Source organism: Diplodia corticola (assembly GCF_001883845.1).
Source record: "Diplodia corticola strain CBS 112549 chromosome Unknown scaffold8, whole genome shotgun sequence".
Taxonomy (NCBI): Eukaryota; Fungi; Ascomycota; class Dothideomycetes; order Botryosphaeriales; family Botryosphaeriaceae; genus Diplodia; species Diplodia corticola.
The window spans coordinates 504,446-525,609 of record NW_017971487.1 but is presented as its reverse complement, the minus strand read 5'-3'; the positions used below and the strand labels follow the sequence as shown (position 1 = coordinate 525,609).

At 58.7% G+C, this 21,164-nt stretch overlaps 7 protein-coding genes across 7 annotated transcripts; 4 read left to right on the top strand and 3 right to left on the bottom strand.

Moving 5' to 3' along the window:
• Positions 1-382: 382 nt before the first annotated feature.
• BKCO1_8000173 (dna repair and recombination protein rad54 and rad54-like protein) lies at positions 383-3,525 on the bottom strand (the record flags this gene model as incomplete). Its single annotated transcript, XM_020279273.1, has 6 exons — positions 383-1,582; positions 1,639-2,180; positions 2,229-2,949; positions 3,005-3,172; positions 3,231-3,393; positions 3,458-3,525. 6 exons carry the CDS (start codon positions 3,523-3,525, stop codon positions 383-385), a joined length of 2,862 nt encoding a protein of 953 aa, XP_020133453.1.
• A 577-nt stretch (positions 3,526-4,102) lies between these two features.
• On the top strand, positions 4,103-5,814 carry BKCO1_8000172 (uncharacterized protein; the record flags this gene model as incomplete). Its single annotated transcript, XM_020279272.1, has 3 exons — positions 4,103-4,365; positions 4,434-4,811; positions 4,866-5,814. 3 exons carry the CDS (start codon positions 4,103-4,105, stop codon positions 5,812-5,814), a joined length of 1,590 nt encoding a protein of 529 aa, XP_020133398.1.
• A 236-nt stretch (positions 5,815-6,050) lies between these two features.
• Positions 6,051-7,486, top strand: BKCO1_8000171 (alpha-galactosidase; the record flags this gene model as incomplete). The annotated part of the gene is made up of 2 exons (XM_020279271.1): positions 6,051-7,424; positions 7,478-7,486. The coding sequence occupies 2 exons, from the start codon at positions 6,051-6,053 to the stop codon at positions 7,484-7,486; spliced, it is 1,383 nt and encodes a 460-aa protein (XP_020133454.1).
• A 1,543-nt stretch (positions 7,487-9,029) lies between these two features.
• Positions 9,030-9,342, top strand: BKCO1_8000170 (uncharacterized protein; the record flags this gene model as incomplete). The annotated part of the gene is made up of 2 exons (XM_020279270.1): positions 9,030-9,057; positions 9,128-9,342. 2 exons carry the CDS (start codon positions 9,030-9,032, stop codon positions 9,340-9,342), a joined length of 243 nt encoding a protein of 80 aa, XP_020133455.1.
• Positions 9,343-10,804: 1,462 nt separating this feature from the next.
• On the bottom strand, positions 10,805-14,347 carry BKCO1_8000169 (ww domain protein; the record flags this gene model as incomplete). Its single annotated transcript, XM_020279268.1, has 4 exons — positions 10,805-11,307; positions 11,435-12,404; positions 12,594-14,039; positions 14,093-14,347. The coding sequence occupies 4 exons, from the start codon at positions 14,345-14,347 to the stop codon at positions 10,805-10,807; spliced, it is 3,174 nt and encodes a 1,057-aa protein (XP_020133314.1).
• A 438-nt stretch (positions 14,348-14,785) lies between these two features.
• BKCO1_8000168 (pap 25a-associated) lies at positions 14,786-16,761 on the bottom strand (the record flags this gene model as incomplete). The annotated part of the gene is made up of 3 exons (XM_020279267.1): positions 14,786-15,286; positions 15,334-16,087; positions 16,139-16,761. 3 exons carry the CDS (start codon positions 16,759-16,761, stop codon positions 14,786-14,788), a joined length of 1,878 nt encoding a protein of 625 aa, XP_020133313.1.
• A 978-nt stretch (positions 16,762-17,739) lies between these two features.
• On the top strand, positions 17,740-20,745 carry BKCO1_8000167 (glycosyltransferase family 20 protein; the record flags this gene model as incomplete). The annotated part of the gene is made up of 4 exons (XM_020279266.1): positions 17,740-18,177; positions 18,228-20,160; positions 20,206-20,478; positions 20,531-20,745. 4 exons carry the CDS (start codon positions 17,740-17,742, stop codon positions 20,743-20,745), a joined length of 2,859 nt encoding a protein of 952 aa, XP_020133322.1.
• Between the last annotated feature and the right edge of the window lie 419 nt (positions 20,746-21,164).

Sequence of the window (21,164 nt, the reverse complement as noted above, 5' to 3'; positions counted from 1 at the left end):
AGCTGCTTTTTTTTTTTTTTGGTGTTGGTATCGATTGTACAGCACGACTCGATCGTAGCTCATTAACTCATGCGACATATAATACCGACATTGCCACTCGTAGTAGTAAACGAAAGCTCGATGTATAAAAGATAAAGTGAAAACAGAAAACGATATTACGAGAAGCCCAAACACAAGCCCGAGAAAAATTGGAAAGTCAAGAGTGTACAAGGAAGGTAGAAAGCTCTGCAGAGCATGATCGTCGCCGATCAGCTTCTTCCTACCACACCTCATGACCAATAAACGCATCATCAACAAATGCCTCTTACTCCTGGTCGGATGCTTTGAGATGGTTTCGCAATCGCCTCCTACGACCAACCCAACGGCAGCCCCATGAGCGCTGCTACTTTTTGCCCTTCGACACCTGTCCAACACCTCTCGTGAACCTTCCCAGCTGACTTAAACTGCTCTTACTCTTCTGGTGGCCTTGGACCGGCGGCTTTGTGGGTCCTTGATCCGCACCCAGCCCGGGCCTCGTCATACTTTGTGCAGAGGAAGGTCGCTGCGGCAGGTTGCCAGTCTGCAAACCCAAAGCGGCCCTGGGATGCAGGCGTCCCTTGAGAGTGTCCTGGGCGCTTCCACCCAGACCGACACCGCTCTGCCCACCCGAGGAGCTGCCGGCATCTGGAACGTCAGAAGAACCGTCAATGCCAAGCATGGCATTGCGTTGAGCCCGGCGGGCACGTTCTTGTACCTGCTTGAATTTTTCGAGGAGTTCCTGCCACTTGATACCGGCCTCTCCCTCGCGTGACTTCAGGCGGTTGGGACGGTCGAAGCTTGAACTTGTTTGGGCAGGAGCCGTTCGGGGCGCGATATGTAGATAACCAATCGCGCTGACGCTGTTGAGCCGGTTCTTGAGCGCTGCAAAGGCCGAGGATTGCGGCAGCAGCATAAGAAGACCGTACAAGCACTTGTACAAGTGGGGATACTTCTCAGGCTCCAAAAGTTGAAGGCGGAGGTAGGTGAAGACGGGTGACTCGAGCAGTTGGACCAGCTTATCGATCTGGATGAGCATGTTCACCGTCATCTCAAGCTCGCCGAAAATCTGCAAAAGATGGTAGGCTTGCTCGTATGCCTGGGCCAGAAGACACAGGGAGAAGGTAGCTACGGCATTGTGGCACCAGGAGCGGAAAAGGGTGACAAAGAATGCCTGACCCTCACGAGTCTCGAGATTTCGCAGCCTCTTGCGAAGGTCTGCGAGTTCTGGCGCCGTGATGAGGTTGTTATTGAGGTTTTGCACCATTATGCTGGCAAACTCGACGTCCTCGTCCCGTTCCAAACAGTCGGCGAGTGTTCGATATATCCGCTCAGGGCTGAGAGACACGCAGAGTTGACGGATGATGAGGTTTCCACGGGTCTCAAGGAGGCGCCGGTCCGTGGCAAATAAGCTTAGCAGACTGACCATAAAGGAGGTGAAGTACGAGTCATCGCTGTTCTTGGAGATCTGCGAAAGCAAGAGAAGGTCTCGTGTTACAACTGATTCGGCTGGGTCCGACAGTGTTTTGAGGAGGGCTGGGAAAGTGGCATCGTTGATTGCCAGAATCTTTTTCTGCGTGTTAGTAAGTGGATACCGACATGAGCACGTTTTGAGGTACTGACCTTGCGAGGAGCCTTCCGGTGAAGCATTATGAGCCAAGACAAAGCGGCTACACGTGTTGCCTCGTGCTCATTAAGGAATTGGAGGGTCAGGGCATTGACCGCGGCCTCGTAATCCAGATCAGCACCTGGCCGGGCCGAAGTCGAAGCATCGTCACCATCAGTTGGGGCAGGTAGCTCCACTTCAGGCTTCGGCTTTACCTCAGTTGCTTTGAGATCCACTGTGGATTCTCGCATCGACGACCTGCCGCCCTTGAGAGAGTAGTTGGACTCGCGCCGATCTGTAACGTCCTTGGGTGCACCCGATGAAAGCTGCAGCTGCGTCACCCTCGCACTGTCAGTCTTGTTTTCGTCAGGCAGAGACATAATATGCTCCATCAACGAGGTGTTGACTCTGTTCGCAGCTAGGCGAACCTGCTCGATGTCATTCGCCATGGCGGGAAGCACATGAGAGAGCAGGCGCGGGACGAACAGAAGAATGTCCTCGGGGCAAATCTCAAAAAAGCTATCGATCCAGCGTAGACAAGTGAGCTGGATCTCCTCCTCTGTGGGTTGTAAGCGCGGGCTGCTCGCACGGTTACGAATATGCGTACCTGGGGAATCGCTCAAGTACGTGACGAGCGTCTCCAGAATCTTAGGGTAATCGATTTGCACATCCTGCCCCGGGATCCAATCGCCATCCGTGGTTCCCGATGCTCGGTCATTCATGGTGGTGGATTCGGTGCCTTCGCTGATCGAGTCTGGAGCGTCGTCGACGTTGGTTTCGCTGTCTGCCTCGAGGTCGCGAGAGCTCTGGGCGCTCCTTCCGCTCTTCATGCTGGACCTGGAGCTCTTCTTCCCCTCTTCGCCCTGGCTCTTGCGGCTCTCAACAAGACCACGCTTGATGCGGGCAATCTTCTTGATTTCGGAAAGAAATCTCTCCATCCCAGTCTGTGTTGCCGTATGCACGTCCTGGTTCGGGTCGCTGAGGAATCTGAGAAGGCCACCGAGGAAAGACGGCAAGTACGACACAAGCTCTAGATCGGGTATGGAATCAAGCAAAGTAATCCAGGAAACAAGAAAGGTGCGGGTGAAGGGGCTCAGGACGTTGATCCTTTCCTGAAGGAGGGGTATAAATTTGGGGAGGGAAAAGGCGGGTTGCATGTCGACGGACGCGGTGGCAGAGCCGCCCAATGCGGAGTCGTCGTCCACGGCATCTTCGGGATGGTGTAGGATGGATACGTAGGAGGCGGCGGATTCGGACACGATGTCTTTGACCAGGCGGTCGAGCAGTTCGGCGCCGTTCTTGACAGACGCCTCCGAGTCGGCAGCGAGCTAGCACCTTGTCAGCGCGACGGCCTGCGATGGCAGCATTGCAGCAGCGGCCTACTTTGCACAGCGCGTCGAAGACTTCGTTGAAGTACAGCAGAATCTCTCCCTTGGCGACCTTGGCGATGTTGTACATGCTCTCGCAGGCGTAGTATCGGACGCGGGCATCTTGGTCGGAGAAGCAGGCGAGGACGGGCGGGACGATCTCTTCCAGGTATCTCGCGACTTCCTGGGGCGCAAAGTTAGCAGGGTGCAGGCGGCGGGGGGATGGGGGCAGCTCGACGCACACTACCCAAGGCTATCGAGGCGGCGGCGAGACCAATGAGGCCGCCGTTCCTGGCGTGGGGCTGGTGCACGGCGTAGGCATATTCGTGGCAGAGCTGGTAGACAATGCGCTGGATCTTGTCGTGGTCCTTGTTGGCTAAGGCTTCGCGGACCTGGGCTTCGAGTCTGCAGGGCGGCGTCAGCGGCGGGGTCGGGCAGAGCAGGCGGCGGGCGCGGGCAGGATACGCACTCCAAGGCGCCAGCTTTGCGCTTCTCGTACAGCTTGTCGTTGAGGGCCTTCTGGATGTTGGGGTCCATCTTCACGGCAGCATTGCGCAGGTGGCTGGGCGGGATTGGTGGGTGGCAGTGGGGAGCGGACCAGGCGCGGCGGTCGGGTCGAGGAGAGCGAGGGCGTCCGTCTCTCGCGCCGTGCTGGTGGTGGCTATCGCAGCATCTGTCCGGGCAGGCACAGGCGCAGACTCAGCGCTTGGTCTGCTGTGGTGACCAGAATAATGCAGCTCTGCGGCATGTGCAAGCATGCGCAAGCATGAGCAGGGCCTGCTGCGCGCCGCCGGCCAATGGGCGCAGCCTGTGACGTTTCGCGCGCCCAGCCAGACAAAGCAACGCGCCGCCGCAGCTCCGCACCCCGGCCCAACTCCCTCTGCCACCACCGCCCACCGTGACTGCGCGCCCGCCCGCCCGCTGCCTGCGCCCGCCAGTATTTGCGCCCGCCAGTATTTGCGCCCGCCGTGCCCGCCGTGCCCGCCGTGCCCGCCGTGCTCGCTGGGACCATGTGCAGCTCCTGTCTCCCCGCGCCCTCGACCCTGCCCGCCGCGTCTGCCTGAGCAAGCCTCACTGCGTCACCGCGATAGGGGGCCTTGCCGCGGCGATAAACATGGAGAAGCTCAAGCAGATGATGCACCACCACCGCAAGCGCAGCAGCCATGCCCCCTCCTTTTCGCTCGCCTCCTTCCGCCATTGGGCCACCGCCTTCGTCGTGTGCGACTTCAACGTCGACGTCGGCCCCGAGATCCTGATGGTCTACCCTGCCGACACGCCTTTCTCGCAGGCCGATCTCACTGCAATATGCTTCAACAGGCAAGTCAACCCCCCGCCCCGCTCTGCTGTCTGCTTCACCTTTGGGAGCACGTGCCCGACGTCGTCTCTGCCCAAGCCAATGCTGCAGTCGGGATGCCTCCCGTACGGCGAGTCTGACCATGCTGCAGCTTTCCCGAGCAACAGACGCCCGAGATGGGCGAAGACCTCTCGTTCCAGTTTTCAATCAGAAATCGCTCGCCTGATGTGTTGTTGAGTTCCCCGTGCGCGCCCCACGGCAGCCCCAGCACCTTCTATGGCAACTGTCTGTTTCGCCAGGAGTTTGATGGGACTACCAAGCGCAGCTACAACCAGAAGAGCGTGGTGTTGATCTCCAACCACAACTTCTCCGCCTTTTTCACCAGACTTTTGCAGCAGATGACAAGCTCGGGCATCTTATGTGACCCCAACACCTTCGAGGCTGCGTGTACTCAGATCTCCGCATGGCCTCCGCCTTCCATTGGCCGTCATGAGCTGCCCTTCCTCGGCTCCTTGCTAGTGCTTGAAATGTATGTCGCTCTGTTCTCGCCTCCGACGGATCTTCAACGCTGACAAAGCTGAAGTGCACCTCATCTCGCGTTTCCGCTGCAGGGTCTCGCGTCCCCGCAGAGTAGCCGCTCGGACAGTGTCTCGGGCCCCATATACGCCTATCAACCGACGACTTCTTGGTCGCGCCTCATTCCCTTCTTTTCTTCCTTGTCGGACCTGTACACAGTGTTCGAGAGGTTGCTTCTTTGCGAAAACGTGATCATCATGGCGAAAAGCCCCCAGACCTGCAGTGAGGTCGTGTCGGCACTCGTCGACTTGATTCGGCCCATTCCCTATGCTGGAGAGATCAAGCCGTACCTGACCATGCAGTCCGAGTTCTGCGTTGCCGGCTTCAACGGGGGCACTTCCCGGCACTTCATTGTCGGCATCACGAACCCGTTTCTCCTCAAGAGGATTCTAAGTGCTGCAGAATCGAGCGGCAGTACGAATCCGTACGTTCTGTATCTGCATAACACCGGATCTCCAGTGCCCGTCAAGCCGTCCAGCTCGCAGGCAACCTGCCCGCCAGGCTTCGATATTCCTGGCGGCATTGAAGCCATCAATCCGGCTAAGAAGCTCCTGAAGCCGGATCGATCTTTCCTGCAGCAGCTGGACGCCATGCAGAAAGGCGGCAGGTCGGCCTCAGACGCCATTGGGCCTCTGATTCGGCGACATTTTGCAGAGTTGACAGCCCAATTTCTCTCCCCCATACTCAGATACCTCGCCACGGGAATGGCGTCAACCGTTGCATCGCCAGGCGGCAACCCCGCATATGCAAACTTCTCAGAGCCCGACTTCTTGAACAGCCTTTCCAAATACGGCACGTCGATCAAGCTACGTGGACAGGGTCCCCTGCAACGGCATCGGACCCGCGATGCCCTCTATGCGGAGTTTTGCCGTTCACCGAACTTCTATTCCCACCTCGAGATGAAGCTAAGCCTTGAGAAGGAAGCTTCAGTGGGCTTGCTCAATATGTCTAGGTGAAATACGGAGAAAATACGAACGTTTACGACCTTTTGTGTTCATTGGTGGAACTGGGATAATTTGGTTCGGAAAGGTGGTCCGCAGGCCGAACGCGACGCAGCATTTCATATATTCAGCATGATTGAACGGCAGCAAAACAATCCGTCCCCGAACCAAGATTTCGAGGATGACGGTACATAAGAGGGGGTCCAATTCAATGCATTCTCCACCTCCGCTGACCAGCGCACACTTCCAATATGACTGCCGCTGCCCTCTCCTTCGTTGTCACTCTTCTACTGACAGGCGCTGCAGCTTCTCCATTGACAAGGCGATTGGAAAATGGTGTTGGTACGAAGCCGGCTCTGGGCTGGAACAATTACAACGCCGGGCTTTCCGCGAGCGCCGAGTCGGCCTTAGCAGCAGCGAATGCGTTTGAGAACCTAGGCTTGAAAGAGCTTGGTTACACTTACATCAACCTGGATGACGGATGGTCAACCATGGCGCGGGATTCCGATGGCAACCTTGTTCCTGACCCAACGAAGTTCCCGAACGGCATCAGGAATGTCTCCGATCAGATCCATGCTCTTGGCCTCATGTTCGGACTGTACGGCGACTCCGGCACTGCAACATGCGCCGGATTCCCGGGATCCCAGGGTTACGAGGAGCAGGACGCAGTACTGCTGGCATCGTGGGCGGTGGACTACTGGAAGTACGACAACTGCAACACCCCTTCGGGAGATTCGCAACCTCGGTATGAGACCATGCGTGATGCTTTGCTCGCCACGGATCGAGATATCTTGTATTCGCTGTGTCAATGGGGAGTCGATTCCGTTTGGGAATGGGGAGCCAGCGTGGGCAATTCTTGGCGTGTCGGAGGCGACATCACCAACAACTGGAACTCAGTAGCGAGCATAGCAGCGTCGAATGCTGGCATCACGTCATATTCCGCACCCGGAGGCTTCAACGATTATGACATGCTGGAAGTGGGCAACGGTGGGCTGACGGAAGCCGAAGAGCGAGCACACTTTGGTCTCTGGGCCATCTGCAAATCGCCGCTCCTGCTCGGGACGGACTTGACCAAGATAACCAACTCCAGCCTAGCGATAATCAAGAACGCAGATGTCATTTCCGTCAATCAAGACTCCCTCGGACTCGCCGCATCGACGTTCACGCCGTCGGGTCAAGCAGCGCCCACAAGTGGCACGCTGTACCCATACTGGTCCGGCCCGCTCAGCGATGGGTTCGTGATCGGGCTGGTCGCAGCAGACGGTGCGGGGACACTCAGCGTCAGTTTTGCGGATGTGCCGGATCTTGGTGCAGGGACATACAGCTGGACCGAGCTGTATAGTGGCAAGACTGGGAGTGGTGATGGTGTGAGCTGGACATTCGAGGTGGAGCATGACATGGCCATCTTCAAAGTCACCGGGAAGATTCCATCAACGACGAGCACAGAGCCCAGCTCGAGCACGAGCACGAGCACGGCGAGCGGCGCGGGATCGACGTCCGCCGCGGTCTCGACTTCTGCAGCGGCGACAAGCAGCTCGGCGGCAGGGCCTGCGACCACGACATCGGCGGGGACAGTTGGCCAGTGGGGCCAGTGCGGAGGACAGGGCTACTCAGGGCCCACAGCAGTAAGCCCAGCTCCCCATTATTCCATGTGCCATCCAGAACGATTCCGGAACAGTCGGGCTGACGTTTGCTGGCGCAGTGTGCAAGCCCCTATACATGCGTTGAGCAGAACGCGTGGTACTCGCAGTGTTCGTGAGGGTGTTCGTGAGGCTGTTTGTTGGTCGCATGATGTCCAGGGTAGCTTATCAGATAAACATGAATGATTGGCATCCGGAGCATGATTCTGGAGAGGCGCGATTCATGCGGGCACCCCGCCTCGCGGGCGACGTCATCCCAGCTGGCGACAACCTAGCTCCGTGGCTCGTAAACCTGCTGTTGAGGCGGCCAGGTGCTTCAGAAAAAGCGGGCATGCAGCGTCGGCGTCGGGCCCAGCTGGCTCGGCTCCTGCCCGATTGGGGCGCGGGGCTTTCTGCAAGGCACCCGTGGCACCGAGCTACGCCGGTGGTTGCCCGAAGCCGCAACGCCGCATGTAGGAACGCACCGGGCGACGCAGGCGAGTCACATTCTCGACGAAAACCGCGCGTGCTGGGCTGGCATGCGTCTGGGGGCCTGGGGCAGATCCGCCCGCCCACACGGCTAAGCGTGGCTGCAGGGTGCGTCAACCGGCCTCGCTGGAGGGACTGGCGGCGTGCAACATACTAGGTACGTACGTAGATGCAGCACACAGGGTCGTACGTCGCAAGCGGCACGAGGCGTGTTGGGCGGAGCGGGCGCGGGGCAGAGAGGGCTGATGAGAGGCCTGAGCAGGTGAGAGGAGCGGCGCGGGCGGTGGGCGGTGGCTGCGCGGAGGTTTGTTGCCGGGCGGGCGTCGCGCGTCGCGTGCCCAAGCAGGCGGCGCGGCTCTAATCTCGGCGCCGGTTCCTTGCGTCTTCGCACGATCGCCAGCAGCAGCCAGCCAGCAGCCAGCGCAGCGAGCGCGCCCCGAGGCAGTGTTCAGGTCAGTGTCCAGGGCAGTGTTCAGGTCAGGCAGCCCGCCGCCCCGCGCCTTCGCGAGAGCCATGCGAGCCATGCGATTGCGCGGGCGCGGCCAAGCGAACGGCCAAGCGAACGGCCAAGGTGAAACTTCGAACTCTACCGGGAAGCGCCGCCACCGGCCTAGGCCGCATGTGCACAGGGGCGACGTGGGAACATGCGCACGTTCTGCGACGCCTCCCATTCCTCTCCGCACCCACGACGAGCCCTAGCACCTGGATCTTCCTGGCCGGCCCAGACCACCCGCCCTGTCGTTCCTTTTCTGCGCCCGCCTCCCACTCACCACCAGTCCTTCGTTTCCATCCGAGCTCGTCCCCGCTGCTGCTGCTTGCGCCCACACCAGCCCTCGCGCCCACACCGTGACACCGCACTCCACGGCTGATCGCCCACTCGAGCCCTCGCCTGCCCGGCCTCTTGCCTGATTGCCCGGAGATCTTCAGCCCCCCCATTTCCGCTCGCGCTATTGCCCCGGCAGCAATCGCGCCTGATTATTCTCGCCCTTAATTGCTCCCGTCTCCCGGGCCGTTGGACCACTCTTCCGCTTACACAATCGCCCTTCGACGCAAACTGTACCCAGCCCTACCGCAGCCTCAAAGCCTTCAACGTCATTGCCACCAACCATTGTCGCTACCACCATGGGTCTTATCGAGAAGCTGCAGGCCAGTGAGTGCCCCTATCCGCCCCCCGGCCTTCGCCTCACTGCGCGACCACGACGCTGACGCCGACCCTGCAGAGCTCGAGCTGTACCGCCTCGAGCAGCGCTACACGCGTCGTGAAAAGCGCACCACCTTCATCAGCGACGCCCGTTATGTTGATGGCGAATACGTGTACGGCAGCGGCCCGTCGTCGCCTTACTCCAGCACATCAGGCTCGACTTCCAGCCGCCGCTGGAGCAAGATGCCCACGGCCGCTGTCCGCGAGTTCACTGGAAGGTCGACGCGGTCGTAGGTTGACTCGCCCTAAGCGAGACCCCTGGCTGTAGCGAGGCGCATTCACCCGAGGGGCCAAGACACCATACGACCTGACTCTCGCGCCGGGTTTCACCAAACAGAAGAGGGGCAGGAGGAGGCGTGGGGAAGCGGAGATTGTGGGGACGGCAGCGCCGTTTAGGAGAAGAGGTGGACTGTTCGATGGCAGTGTATTCGTTCGCTTCGACGCGCCATCGAACGACAGGGGAAACCCGCAACCAAAGACTCGGACGACCACGGCGGCCATGGCTGCAGCTGCCCGCCCGGAGCGAGTGGACGAGGCTACAGGAGGCCAGCACCGGCGGCGCTCCTGGTCATGATTCATCTGAAGCATTTGCGCGCATTTTCTTGGACGCTTCTACGGAAGGTCCCGCAGCGAGGGAGAGACCCGTCTTCTCTCGTCTGCTTTCTGTTTTCATGAGGACCAAGCCAAAAAAAGCCTTCTTGTTTGTGGATGGGTACTTTTTGCATGGGCACTTTCCTTGATTCCTACCCACCCACCTGTTTTGCAGCATATCTGGTTTAATCGGCGCAGGATTCTAGGCCTGGGACAACACGGACGATTTTCGATTATGTTCGACTAGTTTTCTCTTCATTTCGACATTCATTCATTCCTGGTCGACAATTTCCATTTTCCTTTGTTGTTAGCGGACACTCTTCGATACCACGTCTAGCTAAGGCCTAAAAGTTGAGAGTCGATAGTGCGAGCTGCCAAAGATCTTCGCAAAAACTAGCTTCGCGACAAATAGAGCCATTGATCACCACATGATTTGCAGCTGTTGGTGAGACGGTAGGCGAAGCCAAGGATGGTTCTACAGTGCACGTTCATCTGGCGGCCAAGGGTGATGAGGATGCAGTGCGGGGTAATGACCGCCCTTCCTCACGGCCACTATCACGCACATCGACCCATAAACGGTGACGTAGGATTTTAGCTGGAGGTGGCAACAAACTCAAATCTCATCTTCGGGACCCTAATTAAAATCACCGCGAACACTCCGGGGGTCCCAAGACCTCATCACTAATCTGCTTCCATGGGCAAATTCATTACTGATCCGACGATCCCATGCCTTTGTAGCAAAGGCTGAGATGGCCACATGCTCAGCGGATCGTGCTAGGGTCATCCTTGGTAGCGAGCGGGTTCTGCCCGGCGCTGGACATCATCCGTCATTTAGCTTTGTTGCTCGTCATCCCCTGCTTCGCCCCAGCACCATTGTGCCCCCTTTCTCCCATCTGGGTATGGAGGACGTTGTTGGACTCTTTGTGTGCCTTATTGCTGATGATCCCAAAGTTGGTAAGATTTGGGCCTGCCTATATATCCCAAAGGATTCATCACCATGGGGTCAGGATGAGCTCGAATTCCCTGACGTCGTCTATTTGGTTTAGTGTCTCGTCTTGCTCGATATCCTAGTTCGCATCGTACCGGACATGTCCCCTTCTAGTACCTAGTCATCGTACCTAGCCTCGTCCCTGCCCTCATCGTAGCTCGCCTCTAAGCTGTCGCCGTAATTGTCAACCTCATCACCGAAGCGCTCGACGTTACCGACGCCTTCGCCCACCCACTCGGCCGCATCCTCAGGCGCGTCCTCGACCGCGTCGACCGTGTTGTCCCAGCCTTGTTCGACGTTGTTTTCAGCTCTGTCCCAGCCCTGCTCGACGTTACCGACGCCCTCTCCCACCCACTCGGCCGCGTTCTCGGGCGCGTCCTCGACCGCGTCGACCGTGTTGTCCCAACCCCGCTCCACCCTGTTCTCGGTGTTGTCCCAGCCTTGCTCGACATTGTTCTCGGCGCGGTCCCAGCCCCGCTCGACGTCGTCCGGGATGTTCTCGACGTGGCCGGCGGCTTCGCCCGTCCAGCGCGCCGCGTCCTCGGGGAACTCCTCGACGTCTTGCTCGGCATGCTCGGCCTTTTGCTCGAGACGCGCCTTGTCTTCGTCCCAGTCGTCCGCTGTTCAGGGGGAGATGGGGAGAGCGTGTGTGTCAGTAACCGATGCGTGTAAAGGTGCAGAAGGCGGTATGACAAAGAGGTGGGGGGAGGGGTAAACGCCATGGACGCGTGTAGAAAGGGCACCAACCAATCTTGTCCCCCTCGTGCATCAACAGCGCACCGCCCGCCACGCCCGCCGCCGCGCCAATGGCGCCGTACATCAAGCCATTGCCGCCGCCCGACCTCTTCTCCTCGTCGTCGACGTAGTCGACACGCTGTCCGCCACCGCCGTATCTGTCGCCGCTGTAGTCCTGGCCCGGCGGCGGGGGGCCGCCCTGGTAGTAGCCGGATTCCCGGTAGCTGCCGCCGGGGTGCTCCAAGGTGCGGGCGCCCGTCTGCTCGTTGACGAAGAACCAGCGGCCGGCCTCGCCGTCCCAGCGCGCGACCCACGGCGGCTGGACGTACGGCGGCTGTGGCTGGCCTTGGCTGTAGTCGCCGTAGCCGTAGCCGCCGCTGTTGCTGCTGCCACCACCGTACGACGGTTCCTGTGGCTGTTGCTGCCCGGAGTGGGTGAATTCGGATACGAGATCGCCGATAAGACCCATACTGTCCCTCTTCTTTGTGTCGTTGCGTTCCTGGAACTGGTCGTGGTCTTTGGGATTGGCGGTACTGTTCAATTGGGGGAGAGGGAGGGGGAGGGGGAGGGGAGGGGTATGTCTCGGGAGCGGTGGTTGATCAGCCTCGGCAGCTGAGTGGATACCGTTGCAAGGCGGCTGTGACACTGCGGGGCGTCTGAAGGGGCTGGCGGAAATACGAAGGGGGCTTCTTGATGCGGGGCCAATGTCGTCGAAGTCATGTTGTGGTCGAATACTTTCCCCCACTTCGTCGGATGTCGCGGCGGGCCGGAACCCCGGCGATGATCTGGAGCCCAGTTGGGAGCGACGCTTCGGCTGCGCGGTTTTCTCCGCCTTTGGAGATGTGTCATGGGGTCGATCGTGCACGCAAGCGATTGGTGCCAGCGTCGCGGTTCGTTGATCGAGACGCGGGGGACTGAGGCGGTCAGGGCTGCCAAGATCAGCCCTGAAGCTTGTCGAAGCTTGTGTGCCCACCTTTGGCTTCTAGTCTTGCCGAGTAGCTTGATATTGTACATACATATTTGTAAAAAGGATCAGAGAATTGCCGCAAGTATGGACCGGCGTCCCGAAGGCATTGAGTCGAGAGGCCGCCGTCGCTCAAGTCCGCATATCGTACACTGCTGACCCACGTCTTCTTGTCATGAATCATGGAATCTTCTTCCGCCTCCTCACCTCAATCGCCGCTTTGGGCGAAGGTGCCGAGATGTCGCTTATCCTCACATTTTCCGGTCGCTTCTCCAACCGCCCGATGTCGTACTCCATCGCCACGTACGCCAACACCAACTTCATCACGTTCGCCGCGAAGAACCTGCCGGGACACGCATGTCTACCGCGACTGAACGCCAGGAACACATCGCTCGTCGTCACCATGCTGCTTCTGCTCCCAGCGCCAGCTCCCATTAATGCGGCATCATCGCCGCCGCCGTCGTCCCCTTCCTCTCCCTTCCTCTCCGCCTTCGTCTCCTCAGCCACAAACCTCCACCCGTCAAACTCCCCAGCACCTTTCCCGTAGACGTCCTCGTCTTTCTGTATCTCCCCCACCGCCACGCCCACCCACGCGCCTTTTCGCACTCTCTCGCCACCGGGCAACGCCACACCCCCCTCCGCCACGACCTCGTGCAGCAACCCTCTGCCGGCGAACGTGTCCAGCCGCATCGTCTCCTTGAGGAACGAGTCCGCGCGCACCAGCTGCAGGAGCGACGCGCGCGTCCACGTGCCGCCATGGCGCGCGAGTATGGCCTCAGCTTCGGCCCGGAGGGTCAGCAGAGCTTCGGGGGACGAGCTCCACGGCGGGGGAATCGGGAGGGAAGGGGGAGCGGAAGGAGGGAGAGAGGAAAGGGGCGGATGGCAAGTCGCGAGGTTGAGCAGAGCGCTGGTGAGCGTGAGGTGGGTGGTCGGGATGGCGGCGAAGCTGATGAGCAGCTGCAGGCGCGCGGCGATGGTGGCGGGCGAGCGGTCGGCCGCCGAGGAGGAGCCAAGGGCGGATTCGATGTGGAACTGTAGGAGGTCATTCGGCCGGGCTTCTTTCGGCGTCGAGGGAGATGAGGCCAGCCGGCGCTGGATGAGCGGGATGAGCTTGCGGTTCATATGCCAGGCGTGGTAGCGGACTGGCAGTGCGAGCAGCGGGCCCAACAGCGGCTGGAGGGCGCGAGGCACAAAGAGGGCAAGGATCCCGGAGCAGGTGGCTAAGCCGGTAGAGAAGGCGCCTGTGTGGGCGACAAAGTCGGCGTCCCGGACCAGCTCTTGGCCGAAGAAGACGCGGGTCGAGACGCGGGTGGCAATGTGCCCCATGGTGTCTGAGACGCAGACGGAGCGGAAGTTGGAAGTGTCTGCTCCCCATGCATCTAGCAGGCCGGCGTGGATTTCGTCGGCTATGTCCGAGGTCAGGGCTGCGAGATGGCGATTGAGATCAACCCTGATGGTGGATGCGTGGAAAACCTCATCTGCAGGGTGGGCGGGGAGAAGGTGTTTGGATTGCAGCATGCGTGACATCATCTTGGGTTGGCTGACACGGTCTTCCGGCTGCCGCAGCAGCCAGGGTATAGAGGCCGGTGGAAGAACGACGACTTCTCTGAAGCCCATGTGCGGCGACACAAAGGCCTTCCCCTGTTTGCTGTACTGAACCAAGGCTTCAGTGACAGATGCCTCGATCCAGACGGCCATCTGCTTACCTTCTCGTACCCTTCCTTCAAGTACTCATGGCCATGCTTCGCATCGCGCAGATGGGCTCTTGGCTTCTGGAACCTTTCATCTCGAAGCCCGACCCACGGCAATGGACCGGGCAGCGACATTGGAGCGGGAACGCCATGGTACAGGACGACGATGGAAAACAGCAGAACAGCACTCAACGAAATGACAAAGTTAGGAAACTGAGCATCCTCAATTCGATCCATGCTCGCATAGCTGCTCTTTTCTCTTTTTTGCATGGGCAACAGCGAAGGGAAATGGATATAAGTGCTTCCATGAATCCTTCTAGGCAGCTGTGTCACCGGCGCGGCGTCACGAGTTGCAGCCGCAAGCCACAAAGCCGCTCCAGCTGCAGGCAGCAGCAACTGCGAACCCAGATGCCAAATCATCTTGCCATTCTCCCCAAGAGTTAACCGGTTCTTAGATCGGTTGCTCTGCTGGCATTACAAGCCGATCCCACGGCTCCCCCGACGCATTACTTGACTCCAATGTTTTTCTCCCGTCAATTTTGGAGAGAGCGCCAGTCAAATCATTTTCAGCCGTTTGGCTTACTTTAGCAACTCCATACAATGCCGATAGTCCCGACGCATTTCTGCAACAGTGGCCCGACCCTCCCGTCAGCTGGTTGTCATCTAGTCATCATCATCATGATCGACTGAAAAAAAAATGACATCCAATCATGCCTTCGCAGCCTCGCCGTCAGCCTCGCCGTCAGCATCGCCCTGCCCACCCACCGGCGCTTCCTCCACAGCTTCGCTCCCAGTCTCAGCCAGAACCACTGGCACGTCCTTCGCAGCCTCGGTCCCCGCCTCTTTTTCCGTCAGATCGACTGGCACGTCCTCCGCAGTCTCAGTCCCCGCCTCTTTTCCCGTCAGATCGACTGGCACTTCTAGCGCATGCCGAGTGTGCATATACTTCCGACCGAACCTGGCAAGCCTAGTCCTTCTTGCCTCCAACAGCTCAAAGCTTCTGCCGACCAAGGGCGTGATGAGCAATGAGCCATCATCGTTCTCGAGCTTCTCGCGTAGTTTCTTGTTCAAGGTCTTCAAAGTCTCCTGTAGGTGCTTCCATTGGAACGTTTTGTGTCCTAGGTCGTTGGTTTCGTCGGCAGGGTCGCGTAGGCAGAAGAGATATGGCTGCTTTTGGTCTTGCAAGCCAATGGGGTGCTTTGCGAGTTTCTATGAAAAATCAGTACACCGAACCCAAAGTTTCTGGAAGAAAGTACCGTCTTCTCTTCCTTGGACTGTGTCGTCTTCTTCTCGATTTTTGGTAGGATTTCCGGAGGTTCCAACGATATCCAGTTTTTAGTTGCATCGAAGTTGGAGTAAAAGTCCAGAACAGCGAGGAGCTGCGCAGCAGGATCATCATGAGCCGCAGGCGAACCGAGCTTCATACCTGCAGCGATCATATAGAAGATGCTATAGGAGTTCATCCCTCCTAAATAGACTTCACACAGCCCTCTGATTTCCAACATGCGCCTGAAAACCATATACAAAGAGCGAAGAGCTGGCAGCTCCTCCATGTACTTTGCCGCAACCGCCCGTGCGTGGGCTGTGTCGTTACTGGAAACAAGCTGGACGTCGATGCTCGTGGGGGCGTGTTGCATTGAGATAAGTGGATATCTCGCATACCGGAAGAAAACCAGCATGAAACTCTGATCTCTGTCGTAGAACGAGAAAGCGCGCTCTAGAGTGTATGTGAACTCTTTTCTCCGATGGTACCTGGGCGCCTTCATCGCAATGCTCTCCTTCTGGACGTCTGGGTTGTAAACACGCAAGTCAATGTCAGAGGTAGCAGTGGCCAACCCGGTCCTTTCAGAACCAAAAACCTCAAGTTGAAGGTTCTTATAGTTGCCGGTCTTTCTTGAGACGAAACGAGACCATGTTTTGCGCGTGTGATCCGCAACAGCAACACGCCCAGCATGCTCTTCGGGCGTGGGTTGGATATATTTTGCAAACGCCTCTATCTCGGCTCGAAGTCTATGATGGAGTCAGCAAGTCAACAGTTTCGTTGCAAGGCGTGGGCCAGACCTTTCCATAGGCGTGGCACCGGATCGAAGAGACGCTGCGAACCAAGGTAGATCTTCATCCCTGACATCGTCCCTCTTCTGCAGCGGCTCGACGTATCGACCAAGGTAATCGGCCGGAGGCACCTCTCGATCTGGCAAGGTGGGAGTACGTATTGCTCTAATCTTGGAGACACTTGTAAAAGATCCTTCATCTTTGGCATTTTTGTCCTTCTTTGCTGTGCTCTTCTGCTCCGGATCGCCAACCTCGGAGGGCCTTGCTGTGGGATCTTGTCCAGGCCCAGGCAGAGAATCGAAGCGGTCAGGGGACAAGTGTGGCCTGAGCCAAATGAGAGGTGCGTGTTCTGATGGGGGGGGTTGCGGACCGTGGACCCTGCGAATCAGAGAGTCCTGGTTAGCACGACGATGGGCCTCCAGGGTTACATCCAGGCTGGTGGCATGAATGTTGCGAGCGTGGGGGTCTCCATTGTCGGAGCGACGGCAGACGGTGGTGGAGAAGGCGGCAGCAGCGCAGTGCGAGGTGGGGAAGGCCCGCGTTCTGGTCAAGGGGATATCGAACAGGCGCGACAGCACGACGTAGGGGCGAAGGGCATTGCCTGCACAGCAGATGGTGCGGTCGCTAAGCATGGGCGCGGGGGCGGTGTTGGACAGCGGGCAGTCTGTGGCGGTGGTGCTTGCGTTTGTCGAGGGCGCGCGGAGAGCAAGTCGCGCCGCCCAGGCTCGCTTGGTCACGTGCGCGCGCAAGGGCCACCGCGCGCGACTCTATTGGCCAATGGCGCGCGCGTCTGGACGCTGTCGCTGCGCGCTGCTCGAGTTTGTGGCTTAATAAGGGGATGCGTCGGGGGGCAAAAAAAAAGGAGACGCAGGCGCGTCCGTTCGCGGCGGGCAGGATGGGCAGGCCGGGCAGGCCGGGCAGGCCAGCGCCTCGCCGCGCTGCTGCTCTCGGCGCCTTGGTCGGGGGTGGGAGGAGCAGGCGGAGGGGCATGTGAAGCTCCCCCATGGCGGCAGCGACGGAGCGACGGCGCGTGGCATGACGGACGGTGCGAGGTGCGCGTGGAATGGCAGAGACTGCGCCAGAAGGCCAGAGGCAGTCGGCGCGCGCTGGCGGCCCGGGCCATGGCGAGGCCAGACGGGCTAGAATGACGTGGATTTACTTAAGGTCGCTCGCGGCTGGCCGTTGGAGGGGCTCCGCGCGACCGCCTCGTGCTGCCCGCTCCTCCATAGCCGATCTTCTCCTATTGCTGCGTCCGACCAAATCAGACCAAATCCGCCCTTTTAAAAGCTGACAGTCGCGCCTGCACGCTGACTGACTGCGCCCTCCGCCAATCGCCGCCTCTCCGTCCTCTCGGTGCGACCTGCTGCACGACCCCGCGCCTCTGCCTCCGCCTGCAGACTGACTTTCCGCACCGCGCAGGAGCGACGCGAGCTCGTTACCCAATCCTCGGCTGCGCCTGACGTCAACTGCAGCTTCTTCGCGCAACAACAACACCCCCGGTGCGTTCGCCGCCATTCCACCCCCGACGCCCGTCTATATTGCTAGCCATTCTCCCCTCCCAACGCCGCGCTGACCGAGCAACCCAGCCCGACGCGTGCGCCCCTTCCGCCATGCCTGCCGAACCGCCTAGCCCAGAGGTCCCGGCCTCGGACGACAGCATGCATGCCAGGAACACCACTGAGCCCGTCACGCCTGGTGTGCATACCGCCGGCCTTGATGCCTACATCCAGCCCGCCGCCCTCCACGACCAACCCCCGCTGCCATTCGACCCTGCCAAGACTTCGCCGGGCCCGAACTGGAATCCCAACTCGAGCCACGCCCCCGACGCCGATCGCGCGAGCTCGCCCACCGACGTTGCCGCCGGCGCGAAGAGCCCCGAGGAGATTCTGAGGAGGCTGAGCCGACCCACTTTGGAGTCGGCGGAGAAGGCCGATCTGGCGGATGTTGACCCCATGGCTGCTCACCCCAACCTGAATCTCAGCGGCCATGTCATCAGCGCCACTACTTGCGTGCCTTACAGCATCGCCTACTCGCCCGGCAACGATTGGGTAAGCTGCATCTTGCCTTGACCCGGCCAGAGCTAATTCGCTTTCCTCAGGAACTCCGCTCCAGGCGCGGCACCTCTGCCCTGTTCGATTCTTTCTCCTATCTCGCCTCTTCTTCTTCCCCTTGGAACCACACTCTGGTCGGCTGGACTGGCGAGATCAAGGTTGCTGCGAACGCTCAACCCGTCATTGGCGACACTGCTGCAGGCACAAACACCAGCACCCCGCTGAACAAGGCTTCCGCTCCCATTCCCGTTGACGCCGAGGCGAAGCCTCAGCAGCCCGCCCAGGAAGGCCTCAACGTTGACCGGGAGCATCGTCTGCGTCTGGAGAAGCAGCTCGAGCGCGACCATGGCGGCAGGATAGTGCCTGTATGGCTCTATGACGAACTGCACGAGGACGAGGACGTGGTTGTGCTGAAGGACCAGTCTCGCTGGCGCCAATTTGCCGACAAGGAGCTGTACACCCTCTTCCACTACAAGCAGAATGAGCCTGCTGACGGCCGTGCTGCACGCAAGGCCTGGGCCGACTATTACCGCATGAACAAGATGTTTGCCGACAAGATTATCGAGATTTACAAGCCAGGCGACATCATCATGATCCACGACTACTACCTTCTCCTGCTTCCTAGCCTTCTCCGCCAGCGCCTACCCAACGTCTACATTGGCTTCTTCCTCCATATCCCTTTCCCAAGCAGCGAGTTCTACAGGTGTCTGAGCCGTCGCAAAGAGATTCTGGAGGGCGTTCTTGGTGCGAACATGGTCGGATTCCAGTCATACAGCTACTCACGCCACTTTTCGTCCTGTTGCACCCGTGTTCTCGGATTCGACTCATCCTCTGCCGGCGTTGATGCGTACGGCGCTCACGTAGCCGTTGACGTGTTCCCCATTGGTATCAATGCGGCTGCCACGCAACGCATTGCTCTCGAAGATGCCGCTGTCTCCGAAAAGGTCAAAGCGATTCGTGAGCTTTACGCAGACAAGAAGCTCGTTGTCGGCCGTGACAGGCTTGATGCCGTCAGGGGTGTCGCACAGAAGCTGCAAGCATTCGAGCTTTTCCTGGAACGTTATCCCGAATGGCGGGAAAAGGTGGTCCTCATTCAAGTCACTAGCCCGGCCACTCACCAGGCGACGCACAACGACGATAAGTTTGTGAACAAGATCTCCGACCTTGTCTCGAGGATCAACGGCGCCCATGGCAGTCTCAGCTTTGCTCCCGTGCAACACTTCCCTCAGTACCTGTCAAAGGAGGAGTACTTTGCACTACTGCGCGTTGCCGACGTGGGTCTCATCACCAGTGTCCGCGATGGTATGAACACGACCAGCATGGAGTATGTCATTGCGCAAAAGGACAACAAAGGTCCTCTCATCCTCTCCGAGTTCTCTGGTACCGCCGGCAGCTTAGGCAGCGCCATTCATATCAACCCTTGGGATCTTGGCGGCGTCGCTGATGCCATTGACCGAGCTCTTACCATGACCGAGGAAGAGCGTGCAGACCAGCACGGAGAACTCTACAGGCACGTTGTCACGCACAACGTGCAGGCGTGGGTTAACAGCTACCTGCGTCGTCTCATGACCAACCTCTCGTCGTTCGATCAGTCATTTGCCACACCCGCGCTTGATCGAGCGAAGCTTCTGTCTCAGTACAGGAAGGCTAAGAAGAGGCTGTTCATGTTCGACTACGATGGCACACTTACTCCCATCGTGAAAGATCCTCAATCTGCAATCCCGTCTGATCGTGTTATCCGCACTATCAAGACGCTTGCCTCCGATCCGAACAACGCTGTGTGGATCATCAGCGGACGCGACCAAGCCTTCCTTGACGAATGGATGGGTCATATCACCGAGCTTGGCCTCAGTGCCGAACACGGCAGTTTCATCCGCCATCCCAGAAGCGAGATCTGGGAGAACCTCACGGAGAAGACTGATATGAGCTGGCAGTCGGACGTTATGCAAGTCTTCCAGCATTACACCGAGAGAACTCAGGGTAAGTACCTTTCTCCGAGTGTTAAAACATTCTAACAGCGACCAGGCTCTTTCATAGAAAGGAAGAAAATCGCCCTGACCTGGCATTACCGCCGAGCCGACCCCGAGTACGGAGCATTCCAGGCTCGCGAGTGTCAGAAGCATCTCGAGGCCACCGTTGCCAAGAAGTATGAGGTTGAAGTCATGACTGGCAAGGCTAATCTCGAGGTCCGCCCGCGATTCGTAAACAAGGGCGAAATTGCAAAGCGCCTTGTGGCTGATTATGGCGCCGCTCCTCCTGAGTTCATCTTATGTTCGGGTGACGACTTCACGGACGAAGGTAAGATATGTCACGCGTTATCGTTCCAGAGCCTGGCTGACCTTTGGAAAAGATATGTTCTCCGCCCTTCGTGGCTCGAAGCTGCCAGAGGACCATGTCTTCTCCGTGACTGTTGGCGCTAGCTCCAAGCAGACACTGGCATCCTGGCACCTACTGGAGCCAGCGGATGTCATCTCGTGCGTTGCTCTCCTCAACGGCTCCGCCGATGCTGGTAACATCGGCGCCGTCGCTGTCGTTGACGGCACTATTCCTGAGTCTCGACTTTGAGCTTAGATGCCTACTTGCTGGTAGGTGAAACGTGGTCAGGAAAGTGCACATGGACCATGATGGAGAAAAAAGCCAAAAAAGAAAAAAAAAGACCTTCTAGACTATGTGATCACAGAGCATTTCTCAAGGCGTAGCGGGGTTCAAAGCGAAGGAACGAAAGGCACTCATGAACAAAAAGTATGAAAGAGGAGACTTCTTTTATCAGGGCGACTAACACGGAGCAACAATGACAACGGAGAAATGGTGGGTAGGGGCGGTAAGGGGAACTCTGGATACCTAGAGATCGTGGGGTTAAGCATAGACGGGACGGTTCTTTGCACCTTTTTTCCTACTTTGTTTCCTATTAATAGACCGCAAACGGCGAAGCACCTTGACTTCAAAATAGATATTGCCTCACAGACAAATGTACATTGCTATGC